The sequence below is a fragment of the Onychomys torridus genome, chromosome 3 (assembly GCF_903995425.1).
Source record: "Onychomys torridus chromosome 3, mOncTor1.1, whole genome shotgun sequence".
In the NCBI taxonomy this organism is placed as follows: domain Eukaryota; kingdom Metazoa; phylum Chordata; class Mammalia; order Rodentia; family Cricetidae; genus Onychomys; species Onychomys torridus.
The window spans coordinates 108501498-108523727 of NC_050445.1; the positions used below are offsets into that span (position 1 = coordinate 108501498).

The window sequence follows — 22230 nt, forward strand, 5'->3', positions numbered from 1 at the left end:
ATAGTGTCTGTGGAAGATGTTGCCCAGGGCTACTGAGACTGGAGGGGAATACCAGGATCCTGGCCTCCTGGTGCTCAGGTGCCCTGTGAGTCCCAGTGGGTCGACAGGCCCAGGGCAGCACTCACGTAGTTAATGACACATTCGCTCTCTTCATCTTCCCCTCTCAGCTTCCTCACTAGGAGCTGGATGAAGTCCCCAAAGGTGGTGGCCATGTAAACGTCTTCATTCTCTAACTCCAGCCCATCACACAGCTCCTTCACTTCCTCCACCAGCCTGAGGGGAAGAGAAGATGGTGAGCGGGACAGAGGCTCAGTGGACCCTGTGGATCCTGTGTGAGAGGAGGTGGTCTGAACAGTCAGCTGGCAGGGCTCATGAGCCTGAGACTAGGGTAGGGACCCACGCTCTGGATGCAGAAGGCCTTGGTTTCAAACTCTCACTTGGTTGGGTACCTAACAATGGATGTTGAACAAAGGGCTGACTCATTTGAGCCTTTGATTCTATCATCCACAAAACAGAAACAATAATAGAACATCCTTTCTCAAATTTTGTTGTGCCTATATGAGAGAGCACACTGAACGGCAGTTGATAACTAATAGATTATTAATAACCTTCAAAGGACATAGTTTGGGAGAACGTATGTACAAATCAAGTTATACGATAAAGGATTGGGGCTCAGAATATTTAGAGAACTCCCCACACTCAATCCTCGGAAAGCAAAACCCAGTTAGAAGTGAGCTGAAGCCTAGGGGGATATTTCACCAGAGCCACAGCATGGGGCAGATACAGACCCGGTGAGGTGTTGGACATGTGAGCCACAAGGAGTCAGAGTGATGTACTTAGGGGAGCGTTTAATACGAAAAGGTCTGGGCCAGGACGCAGCTGGGGTGGGGTGAGTGTTTTATCTACTTAAGGCCTCGGGTTCATCATGGGTTACTGGTTAGTTTTTTGTTTGTTTGTTTGTTTGTTTTTGTCAATTTGATACAAGCTACAGTTGGGTGTGGTTTGAATGAGATGCTCCTCCCAGTCAACCCAGGCATTTGAACACTTGGTCCCCAGCTGGTGGAACTATTTGGGGGAGGGCTAGGAAGTGTGGCCCTGTGGTTTGGGATGTGAGCTCTCCGTTGTTACTGCCACCATCCCTCTGTTGGGCCACCATGGACTGTTGTCCCTCTGGAACCGAAACCCCAAAATAAACCTTCCTTCTATAGGTTGCCTTGGTCATGGTGTTTATATCACAGAAACAGAGAAGTCACTGATGCATTTGTTATCTGGCCCGTAGGCAAGTCTGTGTGGGTATTTTCTTGATCAAGGATTGATGTGAGAGAACCCAGTCCACAGTGGGCAGCGCCACCCCTGGGCAGGAGGCCCTAGGTGCTATAAGAAAGCAGGCTGAGCAAGCCGTGGAAAGGAAGCCAGTAAGCAGCAGTCCTTCACGGCCTCTGCTTCAGTTCCTGCCTTCGGGTTCCTGCCTCGAGTTCCTGCCTGGGATTCCTTCAGTCATAGAATATGACCTGTAAGCCAAAAAAACCTTTCTTCCTCAAGCTGCTTTTCGCCATGGGGTTTATCACAGCATAGAAATCCTGACCAAGACAACAGAGGAATAAAGCGTCAAATCTATGGGACTGTAAGTCCAAATCCCTTTAAACACACACACAAAATCTTCCACAGACACAAGACTCCCAACTCTGCCAAGCACAGGGACCCAATTCATCCCTAAAACATGTGGTAGACTGTGGGGCAGACCAGGCAGGGCTGAAGCCCCACCCCTTCACTGTCCTGCCCCTTTCATTGAGGCTCCACCCTTCCACTGATTGATGGGATCTCCTACCGTTGGGGGGTTGGTTCCCTACCCCTCCAAGATGCACAGGTCCTGGGACACACTTCAACTGCCAGAACGTGGTGGGACATGATGTGTCCACACTAAATCCTGTCCCCATGAACACTTCACACTTCTGGCCTTCCTGGGACCCTGTCACCAGCCCAGGAACAAGTGAGGACTGGTCTCTGGGGGCATCCCCAGCTGACCTGTTTAGGAGCCCTGTGATGCTGGTCAAGCCTGTCCAAACCAGCTGAAGCCAGGACAAACTTTTGACCCAGAGAAGAGGAGGCAAATAAGTGGTGTCAGTTTAAACCATGGTTAGGGGGTGACCTGTTACCCAGAAAAATGGGTCTGGCATATGGCCCACTCCTCATGACATAGAGTCTTCTTCACCCCTCTGTCCCATTTCTACCCAGAAATTTCCTTTGCAAGACTCCAGTGGCCCCACCCTTCCCCAGAGTGCAGGCTTCAGAGACAGAGAAATCTCTAGGGCAGTCTCTCATCTGTGCCTATGCTCCCCCACTCCCTAGCCATGCTCCCCCACTCCCTAGCCGTGCTCCCCCACTCCCTAGCCATGCTCCCCCACTCTCTAGCCATGCTCCCCCACTCTCTAGCCATGCTCCCCCACTCCCTAGCCGTGCTCCCCCACTCTCTAGCCATGCTCCCCCACTCTCTAGCCATGCTCATCCACTCCCTAGCCATGCTCATCCACTCCCTAGCCGTGCTCCCCCACTCCCTAGCCATGCTCCTCCACTCCCTAGCCATGCTCCCCCACTCCCTAGCCATGCTCCCCCACTCCCTAGCCATGCTCATCCACTCTCTAGCCATGCTCCCCCACTCTCTAGCCGTGCTCCCCCACTCCCTAACCATGCTCCCCCACTCTCTAGCCGTGCTCATTCACTCTCTAGCCATGCTCCCCCACTCTCTAGCCATGCTCCCCCACTCCCTAGCCATGCTCCCCCACTCCCTAGCCATGCTCCCCCACTCCCTAGCCATGCTCCCCCACTCCCTAGCCATGCTCCCCCACTCCCTAGCCATGCTCCCCCACTCTCTAGCCATGCTCCCCCACTCCCTAGCCGTGCTCATCCACTCACTAGCAATGGCTTCACCAAGGAAGTAATGGAGGAGCCCAGATGATGCTTCCTGGAGACGTCTATCTATGCACACAGCATTGAACAACACCCTCTTCCTCCTTTCTGTGCACAAGCCTTTCCCCACTTAAGCTCTTCTTCTTCCTTGGAGCATTCTTCAAGATAAGCAACTCCTCCCTGAAGGTGACAGACAGCACTGTTTCTGCTGCTTCGGCCAGTATCTCCTTTTCACAAGTATCTGCATTTCTCAACTGCAGGAAGAAGGCAGTCAACTCAACTCTTGCCCTCAGGGAGTGGTAGGCACACGATCCAGCCTTGGCCAATCAACCTGTGCCTCTCCCTTGCCTGTAATGGGCTCTTACTGGGGTGTATGACTGCATAGAGCCAATAAAATTAACATGTGAAATGTGTTGAAGCCGCCATGAAAGCAAATGCCCATTTCACTGGGACTCTAGCAAGACACAGGACCAGACTGCAGTGACCATGCAGCAGTATCGTTACCGTGAAGACAAATCCTGCCTGAAAATGAACTGGTGTCCAGGTAAGAGACAGTGGCAGAGGGGTGTAATGCGAGCCTTTGTGGTCACTCAAGAACACTAACTGAGGATTTACTGTTGTTTTCTTGTTTCATTTTTAAAGATCTTTTGTTTTTACTTTATGTCTACAAGTGTCTGTCTGTCTGTGCATCATGTGCCCGCCTAGTGACTTCAGAAGAGGACACTGGATCCCCTGGAACTGGAGTTACAGATGCCTGTGAGCCACCATGCGGGTTCTGGGGACTGAACCCAGGTCCTCTGCAAGAGTAGCCAGTGCCTTGAACTACTGCGTCATTTCTCTGGGTTCCTTGTTTTGTTGTCTTAAGCCAATGTGGATCACCTTAGTGTTCTCAGGCTCATGCAGCACAGGCCAGCTTGAACTTGTTATGTTGCCAAGACTGGCTTTGAAATCTCAGTCCTCCTGCCCCCACCCCCACTGCATGGTGCTAGGATTACCAGCGTGCTACCACCTCCAGAGCCTCAAGTTACTCTTCCTTGCAAGCAAGGGTACAGTCATGCATCCTGCTTCCTTCCTTTTGTTATAGTCAGAATGTGCCACTGTTGAACGACAAGCAGGGCCACTACAGCAAAGTCAAAGCACAGGCAAGAGTCCAAGTGCAGATCCTCCACTGGTCACGGAGGGCGGGTGCCACTGGTGGTGTGTATACTGCACCCTAGTGTTCGAAACAGCAATTGCACCTCCCCTCCCTAGCTACCACACCCTTGAACACACACACACACACACACACACACACACACACACACACACACACATGCAAGGTGACTGTGAGCCTGGGATTATGGTCACATCCTCCTTTTGGGGAGGAGGGGTTAGCCCTCTGTCCCCACCCTTGGCTTGGGATGGCCACTACATGTGGACCCAAGTTCCCAATCTGCTGTAGCCAGCATCAGCCAAGGGTCAGCAGTGACAGCTGGACATCAGCAGCCCTCCTGGGATGAGAGGCCAGCTTGGGGCTAGATATCTGGGCCCAGACTCTACAGTGGTTCCTATCTGCCTACAGGGCCCTTTCTGATCTCCTCATGCATGATACATGAGAACAAACAACAGTGGCCTCGGTGGGCCCACAGTGGATACTTGGAAGAGACCTTGGTGCCCCTGGCCTCACCTCACGACATCTACTGATGCAGCCCCCGACTTGAAGAAGTCTGTAGAGTCTTCTACCTTTGGGACGTTGGGCAGGATTCGCATCCAAGAGCTCTGGAAGACAAAGGCCATGATGGTCAGAGGTGCTTGGTGAAGCAGGGTGCCATTTTCACTGCTGGCTAAGGGGTCTACCTTCATGGTCTTCAAGGCACTGTATCTATTCTAGGGCCCAGAGTGGGCCACAGCTCTGGCCACCATGACACTAGGCTGCTGGCCTCCTACTACATGATTGGTCTCCCAGAATAGTGCAGGCAGGAGAAGATGGGTGGGTATCAGAAAGGCTCATGCCTGGCCTTGGTGTGCCTTTAAGTGTCCTGGTATCCTCAGCACAGCACTGATATGGCAGCATGGGATGCTTATGACATGAAGGCCAGTCACAGTGAGGGCCTTGTGAACTCGAATCTTGTCTGCTCTGAGATCCTAACTGGCTATCACTCTTCTGACCTGGGACCTATGAAGTGTAACAGAAGCAACAACTGGCCTATTGGGCAAGTGAGGAGACATCAGGGCCACCAGCCCAGCAGCCAGCACTCCCATTTACAGACAGCCAACCAGTGGTCATGGTAGGATGGCTGTTCCTATCAGATGCCAGACTGAACTGCCCAATCACAACATCTGCCAGGAAGACTTCCGCCCCTTCACACAGGCCTCCATGGTAGTCATCGTAAGCAAGCATCTTTGGCCCAGAGCCTGTTGGTCCAGCTGGCCCAGTAATCCCAGGCAGACTCAAAGGCAGGGCCAGAGCCACAGTAGGTTCAGGAATATTCTGGAAATGCCTTTGTTTGCTTGGTTTCATGTTTTGAAGGTAGGGTTAAAGCTAGTGATGTGGAGCTCCTTTTCCCTCCTCCCTTCCCTTCCAGACTTTACAGTGCCCAGAATTCCTAGGGGAGACGGTGGCTCTGCTGTCCATGTAGCACTTCATGTCTGCCTCTTGTAGAATCTCGCTCTTCAGTGCTATAACACCAAGGGTCCCAGCTGTGACCTGACCCTGCCCACCTCCACGCAGCTCTCTCTCTTGTTCCTGGGTTACAGCAGTGGTAACCTCCTCAAAGACATGTCCCTGCACCTGTGGGGTCCCTGCATCTGTGGGGTCCCTGCACCTGTGGTGTCCCTACACCTGTGGGGTCCCTGCACCTGTGGGGTCCCTGCATCTGTGGGGTCCCTGCACCTGTAGTGTCCCTGCACCTGTGGGGTCCCTGCACCTGTGGGGTCCCTGCACCTGTGGGGTCCCTGCACATGTGGGGTCCCTGCACCTGTAGTGTCCCTGCACCTGTAGTGTCCCTGCACCTGTGGGGTCCCTGCACCTGTGGGGTCCCTGCACCTGTGGGGTCCCCGCACTTACACTCCTCTGCTCTAAAGTTTCTCCAGATCTTGTCTTTGTACCCAGCTCTCAGTTTCCCTCCATCTAATGCCGACCCCAGCTCTGAGGCCTTGTCTCACAGCCCCGTTCTGTGCAGTGTCTCCCAAAGCTGTCTCACCATCTGCACCGATGGGAGTTGTACATGTACAGCAGCTTCACCCAGCCCTCCCACCCACTGCCTGGCAACCAGGAGGAGCTCAGCAAGTGTTCCTAACTCCCTTAGCTTATGAAGACTCACCACTCTCTTCTTCACGTGGTATGAGGGCAGTACATGTTAGGGAAAGGAGACACATGGGTTCCTCGTGCTGTGAAGCTCGTGGAATTCAGCATTTGAGCCTTTTTTCTAGGCTACCCACATGGTGGGATCCTCTCTCAATGCCTGGAGTGGGGTGAGCTGTAACTCCCAGGCAGCCCCATGGTCACACCAACCATGCTCCACCGCATGTGCTGCTGCTGAGCTCTGCACACTTAGCGCAGGTTCAACGCACGAGATGGGTTTATCTGGATAGAGCCTTCAAAGGCAGAGGAGCAGCTGTCCTTGAACCCTGACTGGATGGATGACTAAAACCGAAACCCTCAGTGTCATGTGCTCACAAGGCTCAGTACCACACATGGTTCTAGGGACAGAAAGACAGAGTGTGAAGGCCAGGAACAGGTCCTGGGAAGTGGCCACTGACCCAGTTTCTGGCTGGACAACCAACTTCAGAGAAGGAAGCTATCTCTAGACCATGTAGGGACTGAGCTGGAGGGGAACCTGACTATGAATCTTGTGCTGATCACCGTTCGGGTGTTACTGTGTTAGTACCCTGTCCGGGCCAAGTCCAGACCACACACTGATCACCGGTTATGGGGTTAAGCCCCTACCTCTTTTATTACAAAGCGGACAGTTTCATTTGTTAATTGTTGGGAGTGAGTCCCTAGAAGAGCCAGATTCAGGGGACCCAAATCCCAGGAGCCCAGGTACAAAGGAAGACGGGCCCAGGGACATCAGAAAGTGGACAAAGCCAAGGCCGTCTCCAAGGCCAGCACATCTTCCCAACGCCCGAGAATGTGAACACACAAAACACATGTGCAGCGTACAACCTTTTGACAGGATGGTACCACTGAAGGCGTCTCTTACCCGCACAGCTTCTGCAGTGGCTAGCTCTGCCTCTGTCAGCTCCAGGGCACTGCTGGCAGACCCTTTGAAGAACTGGGAGGCTGGCATCATCTTGCCATCCTCCAGCTGGATGTTCTTCACCAGCAGCTGCAAAGGGGAGAACTGTAGTAGGACCAAGGCAGGGTGGGGATCTGAGGAGGGCATCCACACTCCGCCCCCAAGCCTCACCGCCAAGAGGGAGCAGGGAGCCCAGGTAAATGATGGGAGTGTTTGGAGCTGAGATCCTCTGTCCTGGGGACGTGGTAGAAGCCACACAGCCTGTGCCTGCCCTTTACCCTAATTGTCCATCACCTACCACACTGTGCCTACTTTCGAGATTCTGTGTGTGCAGTGGTCTTCCTCAGGTCAGGCAGGCCCTCATCACTGAGTGCCACAGACCAGGTGCTTTCTTTTGTTGAGTGACATTATTTCTATTAAAAGGATAGCTTCTTATCAGAAGAAAAAAAAAACGTGCAGAACTATTGTGAAAGTCAACTGAGTAAAGATGAATCACTCATCATGTTATACTCCCAGAAGCCCACAGAAACATCTCGAGGACAAGTGTCTGTCTGGGATGCATCAGGAGAGAGGAAGGATTCCAGGAGAGTCCTGTAAGCCCATCGCCTGCACTCTTGTGGACAGCACTCCAGACAGAGCCTGGCTCTGGCTCTATGGAGCTTGTGGAGCGTGTGCAAAGCCCACGGAGTCACCCTTCAATGGAGACATGCCAGCCTGCTGCCAGCTCATCCAAAATTATTTATCTTGTCTCCCCGCTTCTAACATTTGTCAAACAATTATTTATGAGCTAACGGGGTTCAAATAGCTCATACAATACATTATACAATCTGGCAAATGTGAGGTAGATATAAAAATATTTTAGAGTCACATTCTGTATCTGTTATAGTCCAGGCGACCAGGGCTGGACACAGACTATTAGGAGATGTTCTAAGAACTTTTGGCAAGCAGAAGAGCAGCTAGACCCAGCCAGCAAGCCTGAGCCATGCTCCCTGAAGGCTTCTGTGCTCTGATGTTTGTATGGCTACAGTGGCAGAAGCAGCCAGGGCCCTTGGGAACCTGCCCCTCCTGAACGTGAATACCAGTCTCAGCTGCTGCAAGGAACTGGCCACGGCAGCGTACTGCGCACCCCCCAGTTCCTGCACTTGATAGGACTCCACACTACCCCAAGGACAAGAACAACAGATGCTGGCTGATGTGCACATGTACAGGGCAGAGGCAAAGTCAATGCATCCTCAGAGACACCTCATGACTGCTGAGCCTGTCCTCACAGCCTCGTGGGATTTTCCCAGAATATTTCTGAATAATCATTTGTGGGAGAATTTCCCTCTTAGATGCTATTTCTAGGGACCTCAACATGAAGGAGAGCATCAGTCTAGACATATCCATCATGTGCACCTGAATGCCCATCCTCTGTTAAACGGAAGCTGTCACACAGCCTTGGCCTCTCTGGAGGCATGATACGGCATGTAAACGCTGAGAGAGAGCCACGTTGGTCAGCACAATTCTCCACCCTCCACGCTACCCACACTGTCAAGGTTGCTAAGTGTTGGAGACCCTCCCTCTCCTCAGCCGAGTATCTTGTGTGAACAGGGTCTCAGGGTCACAACAGCCTCGGAGCCAGAATTTAGGCTCTGAAGCCCAGCTCTGCTACTGACTAGCTCAGGTGACCTTGGGCAAACTTTTTAAGTTTTTGCAATGTAGTTTGCTCCTCTGGAATATGCAAATAATATCTACAATTATCTCATGGGGCTGTCTGGAAGATGAAATATGGTGTCTGTTTGTTGTTTTAAAACAGCGGTCGGTGCCTAAGTATACTCCATTCAATTCAGCTACTATTCTGATGTGCAAATTCCAATCACATCTCCCAGAGCCCAGCAGCTGTCTGTGCCAAGTCACTATGCCATCCCTATTCAATGAGAGGGAAATTGAGTCCTGTGGGTTTATTTTTGATAACATATGCAAAGGCCGAGGCCAGGGCTACTCGAAAAGATTTCTGTCACACGGGGTGTCCAACCTGTCATAGAAAGCACAGCCCCACCCCACAGAGCCTGTGCTCAGATTGGGGCTGTTCCCTTGACTCTTGGTTCTTCCTGTTTCTTCCAGGGCAGCCTTGGATCTTCCTGTAGGGCCTTAGTCCAAGGACAGCAGTGTGGGTGACCTTGACCCTGCGATGCAGGCAAGTGACTCACAACAGTGTCCTGTCACCTTACCATGTTATCATCATTCCCGAAGAGGAGGAGTCCTGCTTTGGTGACCAGGCCTGGACGATGGGCTCCTGGGATGGGCAAAGGCTCTCCCTGGGCCACCAGGCCGGAAGTGTTGAGTGTTGAGTTGAAAAATGTCAGCTTCTATGGAGTCAGAGAAGCCAAGAGACAACAGCTAAGACGCGGCCCTGCTGCCTGAAGCCTAGCTACAGTTCCATAGGGCTGAGAAGGGTAAGTGGTACTGGCGGGTGGGGTGGGGAGGGGAGGCTGGTGTGACCCTAGAGTGTGCAAGGCTGACTGGGCCTAAGTCCAGCCTCTGTGAGGGACAGAGCGACCTGGAGGAACTGTGATCTACACAGAAGGCTGAGTAGGTCCTAGACCCAGTCTTTGGGGCCACAGATGAGACCCAGAAAATCTGAGGACCTGGATACCTCAAGCCTCAAGGCATCCTTGAGACCTTTGCACTGACTCAGTGCCCCAGACCTCAGGGGCACAGACCTCCCAGGAAAATCTTCTCAAGGTACACCATGAAGCCACTGACCCTTGGCAACTGCTGGCCGCTGCTGCAGATAAACCCGCCAAAGCAAAGGGTCGGGCATCAGTGCAGGAAGTGAAGAGATCTCTGCATTGTTTGGTAGGGAGCTGGGTCAGGGAACTAGACAACCGATCGTGTGGACATCAGGCTGACTTTGAGGGGTGCACAAAACCTGTACCTCCCTATGCTAAGTCCAGCTGCTGCCCAGTCTAGCTCAAAGTAAGTTGTCTCTCCCCTGGGGCAAAGTCAGAGCCTGGCCTATGGCATCTGAGAGCATAAGGGTGAGGATCAACTACTCAACAACCAATTCAGCAGGTCCAGGGCTGCAGCAGGTGCCTGGGGCCACCAATGGCAGCAGACATCGTATTTTAGTTCTGAATGGTCCAGGATCTCCTAGTCCTGGAGAAGGGGGCATTTGAGAGGAGGTAGAATTAGGGCTATAGAATGTATCAAGCATTTCAAACCTAGTGGGCAGATTTCCAGCTGGCAGGGTGGGGGCATACAGTGTCTCCTGCTGAACACCAACCTCATGGGAACATACCTGCCCACAGGCCTCTGTCCAGGCACCTGGCACTTTGTCATTCCCACGGATCCAGTTGTGGATGGCCTCTGCTGGCTGGTCCCAGTTGATCTGTGGGGACCAAGGTTGTTGTAACCTCAGCCAGCCTTTCCTAGTTCCCTGAGGACTGCTGCACAGTGGGCCTAGCCTTGCAGGTGGGGTCTGGGCGTCCTCCTAAACCTGGTCCTGAGTGAAGAGTGGGTGGCCTGGTTTGGAGCTCTGACCCCAGGTCTCTCCTAGGCTGCACAGCCTGTAGAATGGTTTGGGAAGAGGCTATGTACTGTTGTCAAGGTGGCTGAGGCCCCACAGAGTGCCCAGGCCCATGCTGCAGAGCCCCACCACTGCATCTTCATGTATACAGGGCTCACGCAGACCTCCTTACAGAGATAACCCAGTCCCAAGCAGAGGCAGCCACGGGTCTGCTACCCACTGTGGCTCCGAGAAACCTCTCAGACAATAACATCTTGGAGATGCAGACACTACGTCTGGTATATGCCCATAGCCCTAGTTCTTCTCCCTCCCTGGAGTGAGGCTTCTACTTAAAGAGGAACAGGACTTAGTTCCCTCCACATCCCAATGCTCTGCTGTAACCCCACCCTCCACGGCTGTTTCTATTACTGTCAGCTTACCCTGCTTCCCTGAGCCACTGCACGGGCATGTTGGGTAGCTGGGGTGGCTACTCACCCTGGCCGTCTCCTTCTTCTGAATGCCCTCATAGGTGGCTCCTTCCTCAGGCTGGCGGATGCGGGGCGCTGTGCCCTCTGCGATCAGCCGCACAGCCTGCACCTGCAAGGAGACTCACAGTCAGCTCTTCCCTGGCATCAGGGGCCTGCCCACACCAGCCCTGGTGCCCACACTGCAGGGACCCGAGAAACCCTACAGCATGGACACAGGGTGTGGGTGACAGGGTTTGGGAGTGGACTGACTCACAGACCATCAGCAACACCGCACGGCCTTAGTTTACATCGACCTTCTAGATCTCTAGGTGAGGAAACCGCCAAGCCCCACCGGGGGTAACAGACGCACAGCCTGTGTGTTGCTGTCCAGAGCCATCTTGAAGGAGAACAGATCCCGAGCCCTGATGTGGGCATGGGCGTCTGCAGTGAAGGAGCTTCTCTGGGGTCCGGACTGAGGAGTGACGAGGAGTCTGCAACCCACCCTGAGGGAGCACCCAGGGGAGCTGTTGTCGTCGTCAAGAAACAGAGTGTCATGGGCTGGAGAGGTGGCTCAGCAGTTAAAAGCACTGGCTGCTGTTGAAGAATATTTGTTTCCACTGTGTAGAGATGTGTCACTGTGATTGATTTAATAAAGAAATGAATGGCCAGTAGCTAGGCAGGAGAGAATAGGTGGGATTTCCCAGGGAGAGAGAGAACTCCGGAAAGAAGGGAGGCAGAGAGATACCAGCTAGACTCAGCAAGTTGGACATATGGTACAGAGGAAAAGTAACCGAGCCATGTGGCAGAAAGTAGATTAACAGAAACAGGTTAATTTGAGTTATAAGAGCTAGTTGGGAAAAAGCCTAAGCTAAAGGCCAACCTTTCATAATTAATAATAAGTCTCTGGGTCATTATTTGCAAGCTGGTGGTCCTGACGAAAAGTACTATTTCAGGCTGCTCTTGTAAAAAGGACCCGGGTTCAATTCTCAATACTCATGTGGCAGCTCACAACCTCCTGTAACTCCACGCCCAGGGAATCTGATGCTATCTTTTGATGTCCGTGGTTCACATACACAAATGCAGGCAAACACTCATACACACAAAATAAATAAATAGAAAAAAAATTAAAGAAAAGAAATAGGGTATCAGAAATTTATAATGCAGAGCCGCATTGTGGAATATGCCATAGTGATTAACATGGGCTGTGTTCCTGTACAATGGCCAGGAACCTAGGGACTTCAAAGATGAGTGTGTGTGTGTGTGTGTGTGTGTGTGTGTGTGTGTGTGTGTGTGTGCAATACAGGGGATGGAACGTGGGCCCTCCCCCATACAAAGAAATCACTATACTACAGAGCTACCTCCTGTCCCTAAGTTCCTATGGAAATTAATCATAATTAATTCAAATAATTCAATTAATTCAAATGTGAGCAGTGGTAGCCATGGACACTGGAGCTCTAATGGCCACCTGAGCCATTTGCTATGGAATGTGAAATCCTCTTGTCTCAGGCTCAGTACTTAACAAGGTAGCTTTGCTCACCACAGCTTAACACAATGAAAACACTGAAGGTGAAAAGGCAGCTGATGTGAAAAAGGACTGAGGTGAGGGGCAGATGGCCCGGGCTTGTCGTGGTGTCTGGTGACTGACACCTTGTTCACTGCCCTATGACAAGGCTTTTTGTCTGGAAACTTCCTGGCCCAAACATCAGTGGCTTTGGTCCTCTCTCACTAATGTGCCCTCTGGGCTAGAACAACAGCAGCCTGCGCAGATACACACGGCCTGTAGGACGTCCCTGGGGACACCAGCTACATGTGGCACCAGAAATTTTTTCACCAGATTGTGCTGTTCTTAAATATGCCTCAAATAAACTATTCAGGGTCAGACTCTCAACACTGGCTACTTTCCTTCTTGTCTCCCCCGATCGACCCTCTGATGGCTGTGGTGTTTGCAGAGACTTCCACAAATCAGAGTACTCCATTGCCCTGGCCAGTGACTGGGTCAGAAGACCACATGACCCCAAGCTGGCCAATCGGAGCCTTCCTTGACCTTTCCCCCTTGGAGGAGTGGGGTTTGTCACCCCATGGAATAGAGAACTGAAAACTTGGACTTAGGACTCAATGATCTTTCATCTCAGGCACCTGACCTGAGAATAAAATGAACTAAACAGAAAAGGGACCAAATTGTGGGGCGTGACAACCCAGTGACACAGAGGGGGCTTTGGGGCTCAACAACACCTGGCCTCTGTGTTGCCTCTGGGCTGTCTAGTCATTGGCCCCAACCAAACATGCCCCTTTGGGCTAATGCCCTCTTGAAGTGGGCTCTGCTCACTTTGCCCACAGTTCCTTCATGTTCATATCTCTTTGAGACCCCGAAGAGTTCCCCTTTCACGAGTCCTGAAATTGAGGGTGGGGTGCCTGGCCAGTGGGGATCAGTACCTACATCTAGGGAAGGCCAGTGGAGCCAAGAATGGAGAACCTGTGTCAGGGAAGGCGTGAGATGGGCAGGTGTAGCCAGCCCTCAGCCTTACCATCCCTTTGATGCCCTCCGGGAAGAGGAAACGGTTGTAGAGGGTGCTCACGGTGTCGTCTGGAAGCACCTCACACTCCTTCTGGAGCAGAAGGTCCCCAGTGTCCAAGCCATCATCAGCCCAGAAGATGCTGAAGCCCCCTTTCTTATCCCCATGAATGAGGGTCCTGGAGGGCAGGAGGGAGATGTTAGTCTGATAGAAAGTGTCACAGAGGGCACCCTGGGAGCTGCCCCTTGGCCCCTGCCACCCTTCAGGAGGCCACCTCCTCCCCAGGAAGGGCTGACACCTGCTCCTAGAGGAAAGGGAAGAAAAGAAACTGTTTATGACTTAATCTGTACTGCCTTAGGGAACAGCCACAGGACAGGGACAGGTGGGGTGAGCACACAGAGCCCTGCCTTCTGCAGGTTCCTTGACATACTAGTACAACCCCCCTTGCAGCCTCTGGTCCATTGCAGGACCAGCAGAGCTCCTGTCCCACCGCTTCAAAGCATGTAGTCTATTTTTGTTTTCAAGACAGGGTTTCTCTGTGTAGTCCTGGCCATCCTGAGACTTGCTCTATAGCCCAGACTGGCCTCAGATTCACAGAGATCTGCCTCCTGGGTGCTGTGATTAAAGGTGTGCGCCACCCCCACCTGGCAAGCATGCTGTCTTAACGTGCCCCCACTGTGGTTCAGGGTGACACATAGCAGAGCAGGGCAGGCACCTGTGCATCACCCTTGACCACCCTAGAGAGATGCGTCAGGTTGAGGAGGGTGACATGCCAGGCAGATGGAGTGGGTCCTATCTTACCAGTTGATGGCCGAAGCCCCTCGGTGTCTGGGTAGCAGGGATGGGTGGTAGATTATGGAGCCATGCTGGGGGGCGTTGATGACTTCCATGGGGATGAACTGGCTGCAGAAGGGCAGCACGTTGAGCTCTGCACCCAGAGCCTGGTATTTGGACACCACCTCGGGCAGAGCCTGTCCTCGAGCCCGCCACCGAGGGAACTTGAACACAGGCACGCCATCCTTCTCAGCAACCAGGCCTGCGGGGAGAGCAGACAGGCAATTGTCCTCTCTTTGCTACCCACACACTGTCAGCTGTGCCTACCCAGAGAAGTGGCTCTGGACCTGTTCTTGGTGTCCTCTCCCTCCCTGTTCCCACTGCCCAGCAAGGTTCTACCAGGATTCGGGTGGGGTACTGCTAGCCAAGGGTGAGTGATGGGCAGGGACTTTTCTGCCCGGATGCTACCTCCTGCTGAGTACTAAGGCCTCTATGCGCCTCCTTACTCAGGCCCCACAGTTCCCCAAGAGCCACTGGCCTCACAGTCCTCTCCAGAGGCCCAGCCACGTTCAACACGGTGTCTTTCTCCGCTCCCTCACCATCTCTCTCTTCCCCTCCCTCTCCTCCTCAGATCTAGGTCTTGGACACTGGAGTCCCTGGGAACCATAGTTCCGCCTTGTCAACTGTTCCCTCACCGGGAGGAGGACAAGAGGGCTGGGAAGGGTTGCTCCTTCCTGTGGGGATCCTGTCCTCTGGCCATCACCCAAGCCCGATGCCTCACCGCAGCCACAGGAGTCCCTTCCCAGAGCAGCTGCTGAATCCCTGTTCCCAGTCTGCCATATACACATTCTGCTCCTCACACCTGTGGCCCAGAAGCCCAAGCCCAGCCTGCAGGGCCCCTCCTGCCTCCTGACAGGCCTGAATCATAGGCTCAATTTCCTATCCCCAGCCTGGTGGTAGCAGCTGCCTCTGGAAGGCACAGCCCCAACCCTGCAGGACTTTTTTTTTGGCCTTCAGTACGTCAGTGCTTATGAACGTCCTTCACAAGTCTCTCGAGGGAACTCCCTTGACTGGCCTGACCCTGCTGTCCATCCTCATCTCTATCATCATGTCCTGACGTGAGGACTGATCTTCATTGTCAAGGTCACTGGGTATGGAATCAGTAGGAGGGTGTTTCCAGGGTGTTAACTGAAAAGAGGAGACTCCCCAGAGTGTAAATACACCATCTCAGGTGTATGGTCCCAGGCTAAATAAAAAGGGGTGAAAAGGGAAGCCAGCTGAACACCAGGACGCATCTCTGATCCTGATTCAGACGCAATGTGACCAGCTGTGAGGAGAGGAGATCAGAACATTCTTCCAAAGCAGCCTCACTGTGGCCATCTGTGGTCCAAACCAGGCTTGGGCTGGTGCTAGTCACAGCTAGTGTCTGTTTGCAAAGCTCAGGCTGTGGGGTCATGTATATCATGCTGCGGTCAGGTGCAAGGCTGAGGCCAGGCAGGCAAAGCAGTGTTAGAGCAGAGTCCAGGGGGTCAGACTGCAGCTGCTTGTTCTGCCCTGGATCTGGCTGGCCCCTCAGAGCCTCCCTACTAACCTCAGTTTCCCATGTTAAGCTATGCCCTACAGTCCTTCTCCATCAGCTCTAACAAGGGCTGATGAGTGGCCGGAGGGTCTGTTCACCATATGGAGGCCCCAGCATCCTGTGTACTGAGCGCCTGCTCCAAGGCAAGGGTCCAGGACTATGATTCTCAAGTGGTTCCTCCCCCAGGAGGTAGCAGAACCAGAAAGATGCTAAAATGGAAATCTCTTAGCTCCACCCACTTTACTGTACCAGGAACCCTCCAGTGGGGTTGAGCGCTCAGGGCTGAGAGAGCCCCAGAAATGGCGACATGAAGCACGTCCCTGAGCCCTTGAGAGCCTAGATGCTTGGAGACAGAGAAGTTCACAGAGGTACATAGGACAGGATGGGCTTCTCCATGGCCCTTGCTCAGGACACAGATCCTACTCCACAGTCAAGTGTGTGTGTGAGTGTGTGTGTGTGTTGGGGGTTGGGTTACTTTATTCCAGGACAGTCCAGCAGCCTCTTGGCATCAGTGTGGACAGAGTGGAAGATGTGGTAGGTGCTGTCCAGCAAGGGCTGCACCGTGAGACCCCACACTTTACCACCCGCCCACTATAGTGCCTCTGCCCAGCAGGCGGGCTTCCCTCCACCCTCCTCCTTGCCCCTGAGCTGTTACTCACCCAGGGGATCTGCTTTCCCATCCTTGTCAGGGATAGTGAACACGCCCACCACCTCATGGCCCTCCTTCCTTAGCTGGCAGTAAACCTCCTGGCCAAACAGGCTCTGCCCGATTACCGCGATCTTCATGGCAACAGAGGGGCCGACGGAACCTGTAGAAGGGGCAGCCGAAGAGTGGGAAAGGGCTCTCTGAAGTCGGGGGAAACCATCCAGGTTCTAGCAGGCATGTCCCCTGCCCTGGCCACCCTGGGGGCTCCATGACCAGCAGGCTGCTTCAGGAAGGTTGCCACTGTGCAAGGGGCCAGGTGGTGGTGGGGGGGCGGGGACATGGACACAGGGAACCCTGACATCTATGAATGTGGAGACTCTAATGACTGTGGCTTTAGGGGTCCTTTCATTAATCCTGGCAAATTGTCACAAAACCTGGTGTATGTACTAGGAGACATTTTAGAATATACCATGGTCCAGCCACATTAGCCTCTGTTCCCTCATGGTTAGTGAGAAAGCCACCGTATTTCTCTCCAGGCTACACCAGGCTTATTGCAGAGACCTAGAAGCCACAAGAGGGGCAAAAAGGAACCTTGCTTAACGTCAGCCTCCACAGCACAGGGAGACTGGGTTGGGAGGGGCTCCCAATGGGAAGGGCTAAGGAGAGGGCAGATGGAATGAAGCAGAACTCAGGGTCAATGGCTACTGAGTTCAGCACCTTCCTGCCACTCATGTCAGTAAAACCTGAGGTACTTACTGGTGTCTTTCCTTAAACTGTCCATTTGCCACATCTGCATGGTGTAGGGAAAGTCTGCAGTGTAGACGTCACACACTCAGAAGTGCAGAAATCACAGGGGTGAGGTAGCCTCATGAATTTCCACACGCACAGCACACTGCTGTGACCCAGAGGTGCTGTTGTTCACTAAACACCCAGAACTCCCACAGCATAGAGCAGCGACGCCTCTCTGTCTTGGCCAGCCTCACACGTGTGCCTTTCAGACCCAAACCCATGCCTGCTTCCCTTCCCCTCTCTGGCCTGTGGGCGTGTGAACCTTCAGGGGTCAGTGTGTGGATATGTCATCAGAGGCCATGCTGGCTCAAATGTTGCACAACCTTCATAAAAATCAAGTCCAAATGGATCACAGACCTGAGGTTATAAACCTCTGAAAGATAAAAAGAGAAACGTGGACAGCCTTGGATTCATCAATAACTTTCAAAGCACAGCCTAGGAGGGCTCAAGAAAAGAAAAATTAAGTCCTACTTCAATTAGTTTAATATTTCTACTTTCAAAGGACTCCATCAAGTAAATAAAATGAGAATCCATAAACTGGGAGACCTGAGAGTGAACAACTGACCCTCCCGACTCAGTCAGAAGGGAAAGCACTCGATTAAAATGTGAGCTAAGCCAGGAGTCCAGTCAAGGAGAGAGAAGAGGGATTCTATGAGCAAGGGGCATCAAGATCATGATGGGGAAACCTACAGAGACAACCAGACCAAGCCAGTGGGAATTCATGAACTTTAGACCACCAGCTGTGGAGCCTCCACGGGATGGGACTAGGCCCTCTGCATAAGTGTAGCTTGATCTGCTTAAGGGGCCCCCTGGCAGTAGGATCAGGATCCACCCCCTGGTACATGCGCTGGCTTTTTGAGCCCACTACCTATGGTGGGACACCTTGCACACCTTGATGCAGGAGGAAGGGCTTGGACCTGCCTCAACTGAATGTACCAGGCTTTGCTGACTCCCTATGAGAGGCCTTGCCTTTTCGGAGGAGGGAATAGGGGGTGGGTTGGGAGAAGGGAGGCTGGAGGATGGGAGGAGGGGAGAGAGGGGATCTGTGGTTGGTATGTAAAATGACTAAAAAATTTTCTTAATAAAAAATAAAATGTGAGCTAAAGATCTCAACCATCAAACTGCAGTGCCCATGGAAGCCAGAAGGTGGCGTCAGATTCCCCTGGGGCTATAGCTGCAAGAGGCTATGAGCTGCCTAGCTTAGGTGCTAGAAACAGAACTCAGGTTCTCTGCAAAAGCCGCAAGTGCTCTTAACCAGGAGCCACCTTTCCAGTCTCCAGCATTCTTGTTCTAATGCAAAGTTCATTTTAACCACCAGATCCAGAAACCACTCTGTGCTGGCTAGTTTTATGTCAGCTTGATACAGGTTAGAGTATTAAGGAAGAGGGAGCCTCAGCTGAGAAAATGCCTCCATACCATCAGCTGTAGGCAAGACTATGGGGGCATTTTCTCAATTAGTTATTGATAGGAGAGGGCCCAGCCCATTGTGGCAGGTAGTCCTGTGTTCTATAAGAAAGCAGGCTGAGCAAGCCATGAGGAGCAAGTCAGTAAGCAGCACCCTTCCATGGCCTCTGCATCAGTTCCTGCCTCCAAGGTTCCCGCTCTGAGTTCCTGACTTCCTCCAATGATGAACAGTGACAAAGAAGCCCTAGTCAAATAAACCCTTTCTTCCCCAAGTTGCCACTGATGATGGTGTTTCATCCCAGCAATAGTAACCCTAACTAGGACACACTCTCATAGGTATCTCTTCAAGTGGACAGAAAACTAATATCCACACACAAATGTTGACTGCAGTATTATTTAAAACTGTTCAAACCTGGAGTCAACTATGACAGCCATTAGTGAGTGAATGGAAAGAAAACCCTGTGGTGATGGGGTTCAGATAATGGAACATAAGTCAGAATTGAGAGGACAATGTGCTAGGAAGCTGTGAAAAGATACTCAGGAAACCTAAACGCACACCGCTGAGTGAAAGACGCCAATTTGCAAAGCTGCTGTCCACTATGATCACAAGTGCTCAGCACGGGGAAAAGTCAACCCAGAGAATCAGAGACAGTGAAGGATGAACAGTTGCCAGGGCTGAGGAGAGACCCCCCATGACATCTAAGATTACAAGAGTGAAGACGTGTCTTACACGCTGCCCACACATGAAGCTCACACACACACACAGTGAGAGAGCCCCGCACAGAACACGGATCTGAGGCCATTACACCGCACTGGCATCAGCTCACACGGTGTGGTAAATGTTTAACAACAGAAGCACAGGCAGAATGAACATATGGGAACCTGGCTCTGCCCTCGGTTTTTCCACAAACCCAAAACAAACTCTGAAAGTTGATTATTAATTGAAAGAAACAAATACAGCTCTCCAGCCTACATTTTGCTCCAAAAAGTCCATCTGGATTCAAAATAAATATTTTTACACCAGGTACAGGAAGAAAACATAATAAGGGTAAGGAGGTAGCTCAGTTGATCCAATGCCTGTCTAGCATGCTTGAAGCGCTGGTTTCCGTCACCTGCTCCACAGAGTCCAAGTGTGCTGGTGCAGGCGGGAAGCACAACTCTGAAAGCTGGAAGCAGGAAAGTGGGAGTTCAAGGCCATCCTCGGCTACATAGAGGGTTTGAGGCCAGCCTGGGCTACCTGCGAGCCTGCCTCAAAAATGCAGGAGAAAGAAGAGGAAGGGGAGAAGGACAGGTGGGGAGAAGGGGAGAGAGGGGGGCTATGTTAGAAAATATTGGTGAACAGTGGGCTTCACAGGCCTGGCTCCAACATGTTGCAATCACAACTAATGAAACTGGAACATTTCTCTAAACGCAGAGGCAAACACAGTCCACATTCCTCCTGTAAAACTGACAGGTACTGAAGATAATATGGATATCCAGCACTGGCCAGGTTCTGGGAAAACAGCAGCAAGCGAAACTTCTCTGCAGGGAACGTGAAAGATGGCTCGGCCCTGACTTGGTGTCTCTCTTATAAACCATGGGAGGACCAGAGGACAGTGGGTGGGTTTGCACTGCCACATGTTGCAATGCATAGGCCATGCCATTAGGAAACTGCCATTGGCAAACTGTTGCTAGCTGGGAATATGTAAGCCAAGATGCTCCAGCAGGTAACAGCTCACTGCAGTTTCCCAAAGCAGTGTGTATGTGTGGGAGTGGGGGTGGGGGTGGGGGGCTTGTCTCTGTGTTTGTTGTCTTCTTTCAAGGGAGTTTCAGTACATAGCACAGGCTGCCCTGGAATCTCTCCTCCTCCTACCTCAGCCTCCTGAGCACGGAGATTTCAGATCTGTGCTACCACACCTGCCTCCTCCACCCCTGCTGAACAGCTACTATTTACAGAAATATTAAAGGGGTAAAATACAAGTAAACAAAACCAACCCCCACTTTAGGCTGCAGAGGGGCAGCTGGGATCACTGCAGATTGGCCATTATCACAGTTCAGGGACAAGGAGGTAGATGGAGGAACGTGAAGTGAGGACCCTCACTTAGAGTTTGCCTTTGGCCACAGAGATAACATGGGAGGGGCTGGAGGTCCTACCGAACCCCAAGGATATGGAGTGCCACCTTCCAGCCCTGTCTTGTGTTGGGGCACCCCCCAAGGGCTGCTGTGGCCTCAGACCTTCAGGGACTCAGAGGGTTCCTGCTCTGCAGGTCCCCACTTCCAGCCCCTGTGTCAGGACGGCCGAACCGCAGCAGGGGTCCTTCCTTCTACAGCTTTCTGCAGTCCCAGGCTGCTGGGAGCAGACCTGGTGCCTCATGGTTCACCCACATCTGCCCAAGGCCGACCCCCTCATATGGCAGTGTCTTTGCTGCCGTTCCTGGCAGGGGATGGGCCAAGATCAATCAGACACTTCCGTGATCCTGGGTGTGGCTACAGGGTAAAGGTAGAGCAACCTGGTTCTCAAGCCTGCAGACTTCAGCTTAAGCCTGAGTGAACTGTCACCTTCCCTGGGTCTCAAGTGCCCAGGGAAAGTATGACTGTGCCGTCTCCTGGGCACAAAGAACTTATCTAGACAGAAGACAGTCCCAACACTCACCACCAGCTGCCTAGCACCAGAATTCTCCAGCAGTCTCAGGAGAGGTCCACTGTTGTGTCCAGTCTAATCCAGTCCTGTCCCTTCCTCCCCCGTTTTACAGACTAGAAGCCAAGATTTAGCAGCGCTTAAGAAACTTCTCAGGGCATGAGCAGGACTTGGTTATGCACTCCTTTAATTCCAGCTCTCTGGAGGCAGAAGCAGATAGTTCGAGGCCAGCCTGGTCTAGAGAGCTAGTTCCAGGGCAGCCAGGGCTCCTCAGGGAAACCCTCCCTCCAAAAGAAAAGGAAAGAAAAAGAAATTTCCCAGGGCAGGAGCTATGGTTCTGGGGGTTCAGCGTTTGCCTGCAGCTGAGAGGCTCTGGGTGCCCTGTACAAAACAACAAAAGCAAAAAGAAACTTACCCAAGGTCAAAGAGGGGGAGTAGGGAGAAGAGGGTCACTGGCCCAGAGCCCTGGGCTTGGAACCCAGCAGTACCTGCTAGCTGTGAAAGTCGGCAACGGGCAGCAAGCTCCCAGACCCGTGCTCAAGCTCAAGTCTACAGCGGAGCGGGTTGGGGTCAGCGCGCCTCCTCCACTCACAGAGGAGGGGCAGACACCGGGGGCCCGCCCAGCCCGAACCTCTCCAATCACAGGACGTCCTCAGGCCAGGCCTCCAGATATGACCAATCAGAGGATCCTTCCCTAGTCCCGAGAATGGGGAGAGGGATTTGGGAAATGGACTAGCGAACATCCACAGGCGGTCCTTTCGCAGGTGCCCCGCTACCCAAAGGGCCCCAGCTTTCCCTTCTGCAAAATGGGCCGCCAACACCTACAA

The 22230-nt window shown here is 52.6% G+C and overlaps 1 protein-coding gene across 2 annotated transcripts in view; it reads right to left on the reverse strand.

Annotated features, from left to right (window-relative positions):
• Nucleotides 1–21991, reverse strand: part of Aldh1l1 (aldehyde dehydrogenase 1 family member L1) — a 48838-nt gene extending 26847 nt beyond the window's left edge. The window contains exons 1-10 of one of the 2 annotated variants that reach the window (XM_036182232.1): nt 21892–21991; nt 16607–16756; nt 14396–14630; nt 13607–13772; nt 11110–11211; nt 10408–10497; nt 9338–9475; nt 7092–7217; nt 4574–4665; nt 126–273 (exon numbers count right to left, since the gene is read on the reverse strand). In XM_036182232.1, coding sequence (XP_036038125.1) covers nt 126–273; nt 4574–4665; nt 7092–7217; nt 9338–9475; nt 10408–10497; nt 11110–11211; nt 13607–13772; nt 14396–14630; nt 16607–16733 — 1224 coding nt within the window. In that variant the 5' untranslated portion in view covers nt 16734–16756; nt 21892–21991. Of the gene's footprint in view, nt 1–125; nt 274–4573; nt 4666–7091; nt 7218–9337; nt 9476–10407; nt 10498–11109; nt 11212–13606; nt 13773–14395; nt 14631–16606; nt 16757–21818 lie in introns of both variants that reach the window. The other variant, XM_036182231.1, reaches the window with a different exon arrangement.
• Nucleotides 21992–22230: the final 239 nt, after the last annotated feature.